The 15074-nt window shown below is 41.7% G+C and overlaps 1 protein-coding gene across 2 annotated transcripts in view; it reads right to left on the bottom strand.

Moving 5' to 3' along the window:
- Window positions 1-538: 538 nt before the first annotated feature.
- Window positions 539-15074, bottom strand: part of LOC141987667 (carnosine N-methyltransferase) — a 54679-nt gene continuing 40143 nt past the window's right edge. For both annotated transcript variants that reach the window (XM_074953231.1, XM_074953232.1), the window contains 4 exons: window positions 7344-7522; window positions 4794-4907; window positions 4046-4149; window positions 539-3745 (listed from right to left, as the gene is read on the bottom strand). In XM_074953231.1, coding sequence (XP_074809332.1) covers window positions 3629-3745; window positions 4046-4149; window positions 4794-4907; window positions 7344-7522 — 514 coding nt within the window. In that variant the 3' untranslated portion in view covers window positions 539-3628. The remainder of the gene's footprint in view (window positions 3746-4045; window positions 4150-4793; window positions 4908-7343; window positions 7523-15074) is intronic.

The following is a 15074-nucleotide window of genomic DNA, read 5'->3' as shown; positions in this document are numbered from 1 at the left end:
TACAATTCACCACAAGGGCCCAGCTGTGGGCATACCAAAGTCACATGAAGAGGGATTTAGTACATCCCTGCTTAGGGACATATCTCTGGGGATGAAGTTCAAATGTGGATTCACCTTGTTGCAGCTTTATCCTATTACAAACTTTGCTGTCACTTTAGCATAACTGCCTTCCAGGTCTAGGACTGGGACTTTTTTTGGGCTTAGGCTGCAACAAGTTGATATTTCTAGTAATGATTATCTAAATAAAATCAGTAACACACAGTGTGCAGACAGAGAAAAAATGCATTCTGAAATAAAAGGGCAAGAGCAACTGGGCAATAATACAGGTGTAAAGGGACAGTATGATCAACATTTACCCTAAATGTACCTTATTTTAATAAATTTTAAAATGCAAAAGGCTTTTTGAAAGTATCTATCTATAAAGGATTAAAGTAGATTGTACACGTACACATACACACACACACACACACACAAAAAGCCACAGAAGACCATCAGTTGCCTTCTTAAGGCAACAAGTTTATTTATTTTTATTTCCCTTAATGGCAGCATCTAAACTTTCAACAGGCTTTACTTAAGGTTGGACTAATTTATTTTTATTAAAAAAGCAAAAATCTGGTTCCTTTTAGAAAGTTCAGACTACCTGCAAGTAAACCTTTATTGAAACTGCTGTTAATCCAATATTTTTTCTGGCTAGGGATCTGAGCAGAACAGTTTTTAAAAATGTGCAAGTATTATGCAGTCCTAGACAGCATTTAAAATAGTAAATGCTTTTTTGCCCACGTGAACTTTAAAACTGTACTTTCAATTAAAGCAAAATTAGAAGCGTGAAATATCTGCCTTAAAAACAGAAAGCGAAAAATGACCCAAGAAAAAGGGACCATAGCTAGATGAGTCAGAGTAAGTTTAAAATACCATAAATTTTAAAATCTATTATCCGTGGAAAAGGCTTGATTCCCTACCATACCTTTTTTTTACTTTTAAAAGGATTTTCAAAGGGGATGATAGTGTAGCTAAATTAACCATTAGATTAATGTAAAGAGAACACCACAATTAATTAGATCCTTCCTCTAAACACAAGCCATTTAATAATTATTCTCATAGAAAATATTTATATAACTTCAAAATACAAAACGATTGTATGAAATTACAATCTGTGGATTAATATCCATCTAATTTATTTAGTAGGTACTTTACTTAGAACAAGGAAACATAATATTAGAGGTAGATTTAAAGTACCAAGGGTAAATTGCCTTAATGGTCCAACCAAGTATCCAACAATTAACCCAGGTATGCTGAAACAAATACAGAAGTTGTTGCTAACAGCCAGAGGGACTGGGGGGCAGGCACATGGGGTCACATGCCCCCAAGATTTCTACCAGGGTTCACACCAGAAGGTCAGAAATATGAGGGTTGCTGCAGAGGCAAATTTAATGGTTCTGTAACGAACCCTGGCAGCAGAGGCAACGTGTGCGGGTGGGAGGGAGTGCCATATGGTCTAACAGGCACTCGTTGAGCCTTCTTCAGTGCAATGCACAGCACCTCCCAGCTCAAAGCCAGCTCCCTGCCCTCTGTCCAGCCCCACCTTTGGCCATACACTCCCAGTGCAGCCTGGCCTTTGGCCACAAGATCCCAGCTCCCTGGACTCTATTCCTGGCTCTGTGATGGACTTTGAGAGCTGGGACAAGGTAGCTGGTCCCACTTTTCAGGGCTGCACGTGCAGCCCCTGTGCACGCACACATGCCTGCACAGCTGCATGAGGTTAAATGCAAGTCCTCCCCCTCTGTATAATGAGGGATCCCCACCTCACTCCTAGCAGCGCAATGCAGCTTGTAAAGCACCTTGAGACACTGCTGGAGCATAGCAAGCTGATTGCTGCTCTAGACATGCCCTGTGAGCCAGCCTCAGAGCCTATCCATGCTGCACTAAGACCTCCAGATTTCTGCCAGTCTGGGGGTAGCTTTGAATGACCTTCGGTCCTTGGGCAGTGCCCCTCCATCTGTCCCCCATCTTCAGCAGGTAGCTTACACTGTCTGGAGCGGGCCGAGCCCCTATGCTCAGCCAAGGGCACATACATGAGGCTGCCCTAGCTGGCTGCTGCTGCTGTCTGTGCAAAAGGGCAGACGGTGCCATTTGCAGGGAAGGGAAGGAGCCAGGATCCCTCACCCTTACTCTCGGTAGGCTAGGGTTTGGTGTCTTCTCCTCCTCCTCTGTGCCAGATCCCAACCACCTCTGCAGGTTCCCTGGGCTAGTGCACAATGCACCCTTAACTCCCTCCTGTCTGTGCTGGAGCTGGGCAACAGGAGGTGGCTGGTTTATGTCAATGGGCGGCAGTAGCTGCCTTTCCATCATGGGAAGGGACGGAGCTGCTTCCAGCAGCAGGTGTGAGGAGGGGGTAAGGGATGAGCTCTGCAAAGACACAGGTCAGGGGAAGCTCCTGCGCAAGGCAAAGGCGCTTCACATTGGATTTGCTTAATTTTAAATTTAATGACTCCCCATTATTACTGCACAGCTGTACACTCTAGGCACAGTTGTCCCAACTGTGTAAACTGCTTTCTAAAAAGAAAAAGTTGCAGGATTTTTCTATTGTCTAGTAATCCTTAAAATAAATGCTTCAAACACTTTATTTAAGCAACAGATAAGTTACACTGATAAACTTCAAATGGGCAAAGTGAGAGTGCAGTTCCTGCGTTACCAGACCAAATCTTATTTCCATTTCAAGGTTAATTTACTCCCGCTCCTTTGTGACATGATGCTTTGCTTCACTCCGTACTATGATTTCATATACCAATATTCAAACTACCAAAGCCAACAAACTATTAGAATAGATTGCTAAGCTTAGCATGGCCAGAAAATTAAAATATTTTAGAAGCTCTTAAATTATATCTTTTGTTTCTATTTTCAGTCCTACAGAAAATGGTCCGGGAGCGCTAAGTCACAATGAATGCAGCTTTCAAGAAACATTTTAGCATTGTTCAATAATTTCAGATTTTGTAAATTTTCTATTTTTAAATTGATGTTAAGAAATCCTTTTCTAAACTGTGGCTCAGCTTGTATCATACCCCTAAACATTCATAAAGCCACAAGGAAAAATGAAAACAATTAGAATTTTGTTTAAAAACTGAGGCAGAATACAAACATTTTTGTTTTAAGCCTCAGATCAAAAGTGGAAATAATATTCCCAGTTCTGATATCAAACACAGAATTGTACATCCTTTCCAACAGGTCCTGAGAGCTGTAGATTGTGCATGTTACAGACAGCTGCAGATAAAAGGGAAATTATTTTGGATTTCAGTATTGTTTAGTAATGATTAAACCAGCCTTATCAAGACAACCTCATGGCACACATAAAACCAGGAGTTTTAGACTTATGAAAATGGGATGTTTTTATGGATTCTGATGAACGAGGGCAGTGTATCTGTACATTTTCTTCCATTTTCACTAGTACAGTACAAATATGCATGGCACAGTATATATCTGGATAGCAATACAGGTATTAAGAAAATAGACACTCTCAAATTCCTGTTAAGAATAAACAAGGCACCACTGATTTGAGGTTGTATCCAGTCATTACCTAGTCCATTGTGTGTTGTAAATTTTAGCATTATCTCCAGCATTTTTTCTGAAGAATCTATTTGAAACACTGCAACTCTGGTTTCCTAACCACAAACAACACACATTCATAGTAGTATTTCATCATGGATAGTTCATTCACAGTGTATGTTGACAATACAGATTCTTTCTCCACCTGAAAATAAAAATTGAAGTTTTCAGAATATTTTCTGAAATTGCACCTGAAGCAATTCCCTCCAAAATGTGTATTTCTCCTCTGAACAGGCATCACTGTTGTGTTTACACTCAGTGTGTTATTTGCCCTTTAATGAATTAAAAACCAGACAACTTAAATATAACTACAATTGGCAACATAAACATGTAAGCATCTTAAAAGTTAAAAATCTATATTAAACATTTAAAGGTAAAGCCCTAATATGTATAGTTTTGGTTGACCCATCTACTCCAATAAGTATTACTCACAATCTATCCGTACCTCTAGATGGAATCCATACTGTAATATAACATTTTTTATATCCTCATAACTCAATTCTATAGAAAGTTCATTTGCCAAGTTCTCAAAGTGATAAAGGAGAGGACCTAGAATACAAAGATAAAGGGATTCAGTAACACTAATACCAATTTTATTGTCAGAAGTACACTTTTATCTAAAGTCAACTCTATAGCATTTCGGCTAAGTATTAAGTCAACAAAAAAAAGTATGACACACTGAGCTGTAAAATAAACTGATAATACGTAGAGCTAGCTGACAGTGGTGCCTGTAATTAGGTTGTCCACCATTTTCCATTATTAGCCCATTTTCAGTTGCTTTACCAAACTAAAGTTTCAGCAACAAATGGTTCAGCCATCTGAGAGAACAAGATTGGGGGGAAAATACACTGTTTTGCCAATGTTAAAAAGAAATGGTTAAAGAATTTAAGAAACTGAGCACCTCGGTACTTTGGAGGATGGATGTGACACTTTGAAGGGTGCAGTCCTCAGGCCAGGGAGATGTATTTTGTTTCCTTATGAAAATTCATTCAGATTTGGCTGAATTATAAGAAACTGAAAATCACTGTTGACACATGTTCAGAGGCTTGAGAGAATGAGGTAGCTAAAAATGCTGAAGATTCTATGGCTATGAATGCTGAGCAAAACTTCCCCTGCAAGTGCTCCTCCCACTCACCAGGGGCCATTGGTCATGCCAGGCAATAGACGTGAGACCAAGATGATGAACAATTTACCTAAATTTATCCATATTCCTCCTGGTTTGAGAATTTTCCATATTGTATCAATGTAATCAATGACATTATGCGCTGTGTCTATGAAGAAGCAGGTTGCTATGCAGTCCCACATATCTGTACAAAGAAAATATATTATCAAGTGCACATGATCAGTTTCAACATCAATCCTCTGTGCAAGACTTCAGAGTTGGCTTGTATTTAGCATTTAGTATCAGAATATATAGGTACTTAGTCACACCTAAGATCAGCTTTCTCTAACAGTAAAGAGAATGGCTAGAAGTTAAATATTTCCTGACATTTTATTGAAAGGAAACCAGTAATACTGTATTACTGTAAAAGCTAGACAAAAAAGGTATGCCTACACTGCAATTAAAAACCCTGGGCTGGCCCATAACAGCTGACACGGGCTCAGGCTGCTTAATTGTGGGGTAGACATTTGGGGTCAGGCTGCAGACAGAACTCTGGGACCCTCCTTCCTTGCAGCTACTGGAGTCTGGGCTCCAGCACAAGCCTGAACTTCCATAACACATTTAAACAGACCCTTCCCCTGAGCCCTGCCAGCACTGGGTTTTTAATTGCACTTTAGATCAGAGGTTCTCAAACTGAGTGGCAGAATACATTTAGGCGAAGGGGGGAGAGAAAAGCTTTATGAAAAAAACAAACAAAAAAAAACATTTACTGTGGACATTTTACCCACAGTAATGAATAACTAGAGCAAAACAGATTCCTCTGCGCATATCAGGTCTTTAGATGACACTGTGCATTTGACTCTACATGGGGCTGCGCATTTTGATAGATTTCCATTAAGCTTGCACAGTATTATACAAAGTTGTTGCCATCTGTACATTAATCTGTCTGCTATAATGCAGTGTGTACATTTAACTGTAAGCAGGGACCACAACTACAGTTTTGCTTTTGCTCTTATTACAATGGATCACTGGCTCATTCGTGCCACCGGGGGTGGGGGAGACAAGCAAAAAACAAAGAAGCTGAAACTGATTCAAGTGAAGCACCACTGTTGCATATATGGGTATATGTACTTGTGTGGCGGGAATGAGATGTAAAACTACTACAGATAAAAAGAAGGGGGACACGATCAAATAAGTTTGAGAACCACTGGTGTTCACATACCCTTAGGGCCAGATTTTCATTAAGCAAGGCTCAAAAGCTGATACTTGAATTTAATTCATTGATTTTGCACACAACTGTTTGAGCATGGATACCACAACTGTGTACACAAAAGTAGGAAATCAAAAATGTACCTGGATTCTGGCCCTCTTTAGCACTTTTAAAATCCAGAACAGAAGGCTGCCCATCAACAAAATATTTGGTGATTTCACTTTGAAATATCTTTATCCAAAACCACACATTTCTACACTTATTTTGTATTTTCTATTGTATTTAACCTTTTCTTTAAATTAATGCTTTGCATAGATACAAGGAAAGTCTTTTAAAGTGCAGATTTCCTTTTTCCATCTACCCATATTCTCTTAAGTTATGAAAGGTTAGGCCCTGTTACCTTCAAATAAATATTTTTTTAAAAACATTTATTTTTAGATTTATTTCTGACTTATACAGCCTTCATTCCCTGGTCTGAGCTACAAACATCTGAGCAGTAGCAGGGGGCTGAGATTACAAGCCACTATGCCTGTGGAAAAAGATATTACTTCTTCTTAAGAAACCAGCATTTAGCAGGGCAAAGGTCTAAAAAATGGCAGGCCAAAAACTTGCTAGCTCAAGGAGAATAATTGTGGGTTCAGACATGGATGCCAAGTGCAAGGAAGGAAGAGCACCAGCTAGTTATTTAGTACTTTGTATAGACAAGTAACCTCCAGATAAAAGAAAGAAATCCATCATCACTTCCAGTCTTACTAGTACTAGGAACTGAGGTGGAAAATATTTAAGTACAGTTATCTTCTGTACATGAAATAGGGGAGAAAAATTACCTCATCAGTTGCAACAAAAATTATTTGTCCAGACAGATTTCACAAGTGACAATAAGGATGTTTGTGTTGACAGGAACATTGTGATCCTTGAAATACTGGTCATTGATATTTAATGAATATCTATTTGTTTTATTTGTAAATAAATTGTTTTAGTAATAATTTGCTATGTTGTCTATTTTTAAACCAACAATAAATAATTAGACTTCACTTTATTTATATCCATGTAAAGCATATGCTGTTTATATTGTGCATTTCTTTAACATCAATCATTCGTCTAATTCAAGGAAAGAAAATAGGCATGAAAGATCAGTATTGGAAGTTGTCCAAGATACCACTGTTCTCATTAAAAGAACAGAGCATATATAACCCTACAACAAGGATACAATTTAGACACTTAAATATGCGAGAGCACACATATAACTTTTGCTTCTTTCAATTCAACTCATTTTGGTTGAGAAGAATCTAGTCGTAATATACAACTTTAGTGCCTACTTTAATGATCCAAGCCATAATTTTGTTTTAATTTTAAATAGAATTCTGTTCTTCCATACTTGGTATATATCTAGTGTGTTCATGAATTCTGACCTCTAATTTCTCTACTTACTGCACTCTGAGTAAATTTCTTGAAAATCCCCTGCTGTCATAGAAAAGTTTGCACCAGAAGGAAGACTGTGGGGGTCAACATCAGGGAAATAAACTGGTCGTATCTGATCAGCAGATCTCCTGTTATTGCTAAACTGATGAATCCAGGGATAAAGTTTATGAGAGTTAATTTCTGAGCATCTGCAAAATATGAAAGTCAGAACGATTCAGTTTCAACTAACTGCTCATGTATTACTTAGAAAAGTAAGTGTTTTGCAAGTATAAAATGTGTTTGGTAAGTATAAAATGATCTGATTTTGAACAATATGTATGATGAATTTAGTTGCTAATCTGGATGTTATAAAGTATTTCTGTAGGCTTTTACTTAGGTTATTATTCCAACTTCTTCAAGACAAATAAAACACACTAAGTTTTATTGAAGGGCGGGGGGGGAGGGGGTCTTCTTTTTGCTTCCTGTATTTCAACCATGTTTTATATCTAGCTTAAAAGAAAACCAATAGTGTAGTTCTTTCTGTAAGATGAGTGAAAATTGCCATTACATATGTTCAGTTGTGCTAAACCATTAGAATTCCCATTTGTTTGTCATGGAAGAGGATACTTGTTTATTTTATAAATAAAGAGAAGAGTGATGACTTAAGTCCTTTCTTATTTTTATATTTTCCCAAGAATACCTATTTTCATTCTAGATTCTTGCTGAGAGTTGCCTTTCTTGAGTCAGAATAAAAGAGACTTTGCAATACAGCAAAGTAAAAACATTTTTCTGAAACTGTCATTCTTTAAACAAAAATATGTATTTAGATTATTTCAATAGATCTGCGAAGTAAAATAATTTGCCAATGGGCAGTTTTACTAATATCATTTGAGCATATACATCTACAGTACTGCAATTCATCTTAACAGCCTCATGCCATTTCTCTTTCTGTGCACCGCAATGTGGACCAACACATAGCAAAGTAACATGGAACCCTTACAAACTATTTCAACTATGAAAAGTGACTAAAATGACATAGTGGAGTCCCATGTTTATTGTATCAACATCTCCAGATCACACTTGCTCAGTTTATTAAAAGATGCTTTTCGGATATCCCTGCAGACTCATCCTGGAATCAGAAGGTGAAGCTGTTTTCATTCTATCCAATGCATCACCAATAAAATACTACAGAAAATTTCTGCCCTCAGTTATACTCACTCAGTCCCAATAATGGAAGTGGGATTGCAGAGACATAACTGAGGACAGTTGAAATGTGTAGGAATAACTGAGGATATAAATTGTCCTTCAAAATTTATGTTTCCTAGAACTTTGGATATTAGAGGAGTCGGGGGTGAGGAGACGAATGCGTACAGTAGACCCGATGAACACAGAAAGTGAAAGGCATCCCTCAAGGATCAGTCACACCACCCACCTCTGAAGAAGAACTAGGTTCATTTCCTGTTTATTGCCATGGCAGACGGTTCTATTCCATGGGTGCCCCATTGCTGGAATACGTGGAGAGGTATGATGAAGCCCCCCCGCATTCATGTTCTTGAGAAAAGTGCCTGCTGAAGGTGTTTGCAGTCATATTCTGAACTCCTGGAAGGGAAGCTGCTGTGATGACAAACAGCCTCAGTGTAGGAGGAGGGGGATCTTGCCCATCCTTGCAGGTTGATATAGAACACGCATTGCATGTTGTCCATCATGACCTTTATCTGTTTGCTCCAGATTAGTGGTAGGAACTAAAAGCAGGTATATCCGACAGCCCTGAGTTCCAGGAGGTTGATGTGCATAGTGGTTTCTGGAGGCGACTACCTGCTCCGGGCCATGTGTGTGTCCAGATGTGCTCCCCACACCAAGAGGGCTGCATGTGTCATGACGACAACCATTGGGGGAGGGCAGGTGAAAGGGACTCCCTGCACAAACATTGTGAGGGTATTTCCACCAATTGAGAAATTCCCTTATGAAGGTGCGTATGGAAAGTAGTGTAGTTAGACTGTATACTGAGCTAATGCTGAAGGCAATGCATTCACAGTCTTGCATGGTCTATAATGAAAGAGCCAGCAGCTATATACCCCAACAGCTGAAGACAGTTCGTGACCAGGTTTTGAGGGCTGATCTGGATTGCATTGACTATGTTGGATAGGGCCACGCATCTGTGCACTGGGAGGCCTGCCTTGCCACTACTGAATTGAGACAAGCTCCTATGAATTCCAACTTTTGCACAGGGGTCAAGGTGGACGTTTTGAATGTTCAATAGTAGGCCCAACCTGAGGAAGAGGTCTGTGGCTTCACAACATGCCCGTGAAGTTACATCCAGGGAGCAACATTTCAGAAGTTGTCTAGATAAGGGAACACAAGATTTCCTTTTCTGTGGAGGTATGCCCCTACTACTGACAATTTTTGAAAAGGCCACTGGGGCAGAAAATAGGCTGAAAAGATGCACTGTGAACTATAAATGGTCCTGACCAACAGTAAAACACAGGACTCTTTTGTGAGATTCTTGGATCACAATATGGCAATGAGTGTTGTGAAGGTCAAGGGCCAAGAACCAATCCCCTTGGTTCAGTGATAGAATTATTGCTGCAAGTGTCACCATTTTGAATTTTGGGGCCTTCACAAAGGTGTTAGGAGCCTTATAGCTGGGATGGGTCTTTAACCCCCATTCTTTTTTGAAACCAGGAAAATACTGAGAATAAAACTCTTTCCCTCTGTACTGCACAGGAACCAATTCTTCAGCCCCCAAGAAAAGGAGAGAGCATATTTAGTTTTGTAGCAGGTTCTTGTGAGGGGGGTCCCTGAAGATGGACAGGAAAGGGGTGTTGGCAAGTGGAAGAGAAGTAAAATGGATGGAGTACCCTATGCAGTTGATCTCCAAAATCCATTAGTCCATAGTGACCGACTCCCAAGCCCGCCAGGAGTGGTAAAAGGTTGAGAAGTGGGTGGTTTTCTTCCCTGGAATCTCTGTCTCTTTCATTGAGGTTCATATAGTCTCTGGGGGAGCTCAACAATTGGGCAGGATGAAATCTCTTCACCAACGGGAAATTACTAAGCTTTCTCTTTTGGGCAGCTGTATGGATCCTCAGAGAATGCAAAGTAGCCCTGGAGTCCTTCAATGTATGCAGAGATTCGTCCACGCTGTTAGCAAATAATTTATCAAAATGGAGGTCTTCGACCGTATTTTCAACCTGCTTTGGAAATCCTGAGAGCTGGAGCCAGCAGGCCCACCTCATAACTACCGCTGTAGAAATCGAACAGGCGGTAGTATCAGCAGCATCGAGGGAGCCGGCAGAGGCCTGAGCAGCTAGCCTTCTGTAATAATTGGCTGGAATTGCTCTCTATGTTCTGCTGGTAGATGCTTAATGAGTTCAGCTTGACATAACTGGTATGATTGTACTTTACCATTAACAGCTGGTAGCTGGCAATTCTGAATTGCAAAGTATTGATGAATATGATTTTCTACCCAACAGGTCAAGGTGCTTATGCTCCTTGTGATAGGTCATAGATTTAGCATGGTGCTGCCTCCCACATTCATTAATTGTGTCAACCACAAAGGAGTTAGGAAAGGGGTGAGAAAATAAAAATTTTGCGTCCTTAGACTGAATATAATACAGGAACTCCTCACTTAACATGGTAGTATGTTCCTGAAAAATGCGACTTTAAGCGAAACCATGTTAAGCGAATCCAATTTCCCCATAAGACTTAATGTAAATGAGGGGATTAGGTTCCAGGGAAATTTTTTTCACCAGACAAAAGACTATTTTATTTTTTTTTATATATATATACACACATACATACACACACACACACACACACACACACACTATAAGCTTTAAACAAACAATTTAATACTGGTACACAGTGATGATGACTGTGAAGCTTGGTTGAGGTGGAGAAGTCAAGAGGGTGGGTTATTTCCCAGGGAATGCCTTACTGCTAAATGAAATAGCAATTGGCTGAGCCCTCAGTGGTTAACTCTCACAATCTACAAGGCAGAAGGAAAGGTGGGAGGGCGTGCAGACAGACAGACACACACACACCCCTGTGTGTGTTTGAGAGACAGAGATGCGCATTTCCCCTTTAAGTATGAAGAGTGGGGTCAGAAGTACACTGCCTTGTTAATTAGATCAGCAAGTTGAGACCAGAGGGCAGCTGCAGTTGCTGCCTTCCCTCCCTCTGTGTGTCTCCCCTGCTCTATGGAAGATGGGGTAAGCGGGGTGCAGGAGCAGGGGGGAGGAGGATACCCTGACATTAGCCCCCCTCTTCTTCCCCTCCCCCCCACACAGTAAGCAGGAGTCTCGGGGAGCAGCTCCAAGGTAGAGGGCAGGAGCAGCACGTCAGTGGGGGGAGGGACAGCTGAACTGCAGGCAATTGATAGCCTGCTGAGCAGCTGCTGCACAGGGAACTTAGGGAAGGGGGGAGCTGATAGGGGGGCTGCCGGTCCACTCTGGTTCCAACCACCCACCAGCTAGCTGCAACGGGCTGCTCTTCTTGCAAGCAGTGGACAAAGCAGGTGGCTGCCACACGACATAAGAAGGGAGCATCACACAACTTTAAACGAGCACAATCCCTAATTGATCAGCAACGAAACAATGTTAACCTGTTAACCGGGAGGAGTTCCTGTATTTCTTATCTGCTCCCTTGCATGTAGGTGGCGAGGGTGTGCCATATAACCTTTGCAGGGTCCAGTAGGGCCTCTAACAGTAAAGGTAACACAGACAGATGAAGCTGTATGAAGGATATGAAGCAGCTTATGGTGTGGCTCTTTAACCCTCTCAGGAGGGATCTGCAAAGAATCCACAATTCTATTGGCAAGTTCCTGAAATTGCTTGAAGTCATCCACCAAGGATGGAAGCGTTGGCATAGCTGCCTCATCCAGGGATGAAGAAGAGAGGTTGGCTGGTGGAGAGACCTTTTCATCAGCCCTAGATTCCTGTTCCTCAAAAGGTTTCTTCCTATGGTTCTGGTCTCCTAGGGAGAAAGGGTGATGACTCTCTTTGTGCGTACCAGGTCAGTGAGTAGTTTTCAGAGTAGCAGCTCTGTTAGTCTGTATCCGCGAAAAGAAAAGGAGTACTTGTGGCACCTTAGAGACTAACAAATTTGAGCGTAAGCTTTCGTGAGCTACAGCTCACTTCATCGGATGCCACAAGTACTCTTTTTCTTTTTGTGAGTAGTGGTTCTCAAGGGCTAGAAAATTACTGATGATAGGCTGTCCAAAGGTCCCAGTATGGCCAAAGGGGTGGTGCATGTGGCATGGGTGGAGGCATCCATGAGTGTTCATACCAGCAAGAAAGTGGTCAAGCCATTTCTGACAAGCAACACCAATCTCCTCAGACATCTCTGGAAAAGAGCCTCAATAGGAACGGAGGGAGAGCTTTGCAGAGATATTTGGGAGATTAAGACAAGATCTTCATCAAAATCATCCTCTTCCAAATCACTCTGTAGTTGTGGAGCACCGGAAGAAAGATGAAACCATCAGTACTGGGTGAATGTCTGGAAATCTGGAAGCCCTCGGTAATGGAAGTATATTGGAGCCATGTAATGATGAGCTGGGCACAGCAAAGTCACGGGGAAAGCAAAACTCCTGTGATACCAAGTGTTGTCGGTACCTTGTCCATGGCCTGCGCTGAAATAATAGTGGCTGAAGGAGTTGACAGTACCATGAATCTCAACTGCTTCGAGGACAACACAGAGCCGAGTGTGCTTCTCCAGTACTGGGTGAGAAGAGATAGAGCTTCTTCTTGAAGCCTTGCTCCACTGGTAGTATCAATGACCTCCTGGAGCTTAAGACTCTGCAGCAGTGGTCCCCAAACTTTTCAGGGTCACACCCCCCTTTCCCCCATCTGCGTCCTGGCTGGAAGTGGAGCTGCAGCTCGGGGGTGGGTGGGTGGTGGGATATGCGGACAGCGGTAAGGAGGCTGGTGCTGGCAGCCAGGGCCCCAGGCACAGGGCCAGGAGCGGAGCTAGGTGGCACTCCCTCCCCACCCCCTGTGGGGGCTGGCCCGGGCGCTAGCCACGCCCCCCCCCCAAAGTTCCTTCATGCCCCTCCGGTGGGCACGCCCCACAGTTTGGGGACCTATGCTCTACAGTCTTCAGGTTTGACTGGCCTGAAGAATCAGCAGCCTTGTGGGTACCAGGTCAGAGAGCAATGAGTGCTGAAATACAGGAGTCATCGGAGACCACAACTTCTTAGAGGCAGATTTGCTACATGAAGAAACTTGAGGGACGGTCTAGATGCCCTCAAGGAGAGCAGTTCAGAAACAGTGACGGCAGCAGACTTATTCACAGACTAGTGTACAGAGGGAGTCCCCTGGCTAGGGGCAGAGGCCAGGTGCAGTGAACTCTTCATCATGAGGAATCGAAGTTTGATCTCCCTGTTTTTCTGGCTCTAGATTTTTAATGCCACATAGCACTTTTGGGAAATATAAGATTCTCTGAGAACAGATGCACTAGGACTAACGGTCACTCATTGGGATTGCTTCCTGGCATGAAAGGCAACATTTGAGACCAGGAGATCCCAGCATACCCTCCGAGAAAAATCAAACTCCCAGGAGAGGAGAAACTATCTAAAGCGTACTAAGAAAAATAGCTATATATTTATATTTAAACTACTGCAGCCAAAATTACTACTAACTACTAAAAAAACCTCATGGGACACAGTGGAGGTAAAAACTCAGATAACTGCTAAGGCTCCATCTGAGGCCGAGAAGGCTGAGAAGGAACTGAAGGCGGTTCATTCACGCACTGCTATGTAACAGCACAGAGCACGAGACTAAGTAACATGCATGTGCAGGCCAAACGGATAGTACAATGAGAAATCTCCGATCAAAGGTGCAGGAAGCTCAAGCACACTTAGAATGGAGCACCCATAGGGACGTTACTTGAAGAATATATTAATTATACCACATAACTAACTGGGGATGGACGAGATAACCTCTTGAAGTCCTTTCCAGACCTTTTTATGATTTTTATACGGGAGGGGACTTTGCATTTAGGGGTCTCAACACAACACAGGAAATCAGGTGTGTTAAATGAATAATCTCTCAGATGTGTAGGTTATGAATGATAAAAGTGTGAACACTAAACATAAGCAGTCTCCCAACCACGAGATATCATTGCCTATCACAATGAACAACAAAGTCATTATTTCCTTTCTCTCCTCTCCCCCGTTTGTCTGTACATATACATCTGTTGGCTCTTGTTTATACTTGAGTATGACGACACTGTAATTAGACACCAATGGCTGGACCGTGCCAGCTCACTCAGGCTAAGGGACTGTTTAATTGCAGTGTAGACGTTGTGGCTCAGGCTGCAGCCTGAGCCCAAATGTCTATGCCGCAATTAAACAACCTCTTAGCCTGAGCACAAGTCAGCTGGCCCAGGCCAGTCACAGGTTTTTAATTGCAGTGTACACACAACTTTAGACTATAAACTCTTTGGGGCAAGGGCCATTTTTCTGATATATGTTTGTACAATGCTATCACAGGGATGTCCTGGTCCATAACTAAGGTTCCTGGATGCTACAGTAATAAACCTTTTTTTTAAAAAAAATTGTAAGAATCAAAGTATTAAGTGTTTTCACAGGTGTGTGTCACTTCAGACAGATGAGCCAGTCTACTGGCTATCTGGTTCCTTTTGAACCTTGGGAGATAATAAATGTGATATCCTCCCATATACTTGCTGGCATTCCAACTCAAGATAAGAACAACTATTGTATCTTGATATCTCCCCTCCCCAAATCCACTTTCTGTTCTTCCTCTA

This window comes from Natator depressus, chromosome 5 (genome assembly GCF_965152275.1).
Source record: "Natator depressus isolate rNatDep1 chromosome 5, rNatDep2.hap1, whole genome shotgun sequence".
Classification (NCBI taxonomy): Eukaryota; Metazoa; Chordata; order Testudines; family Cheloniidae; genus Natator; species Natator depressus.
This window is presented reverse-complemented; position numbering and strand designations above follow the sequence as displayed.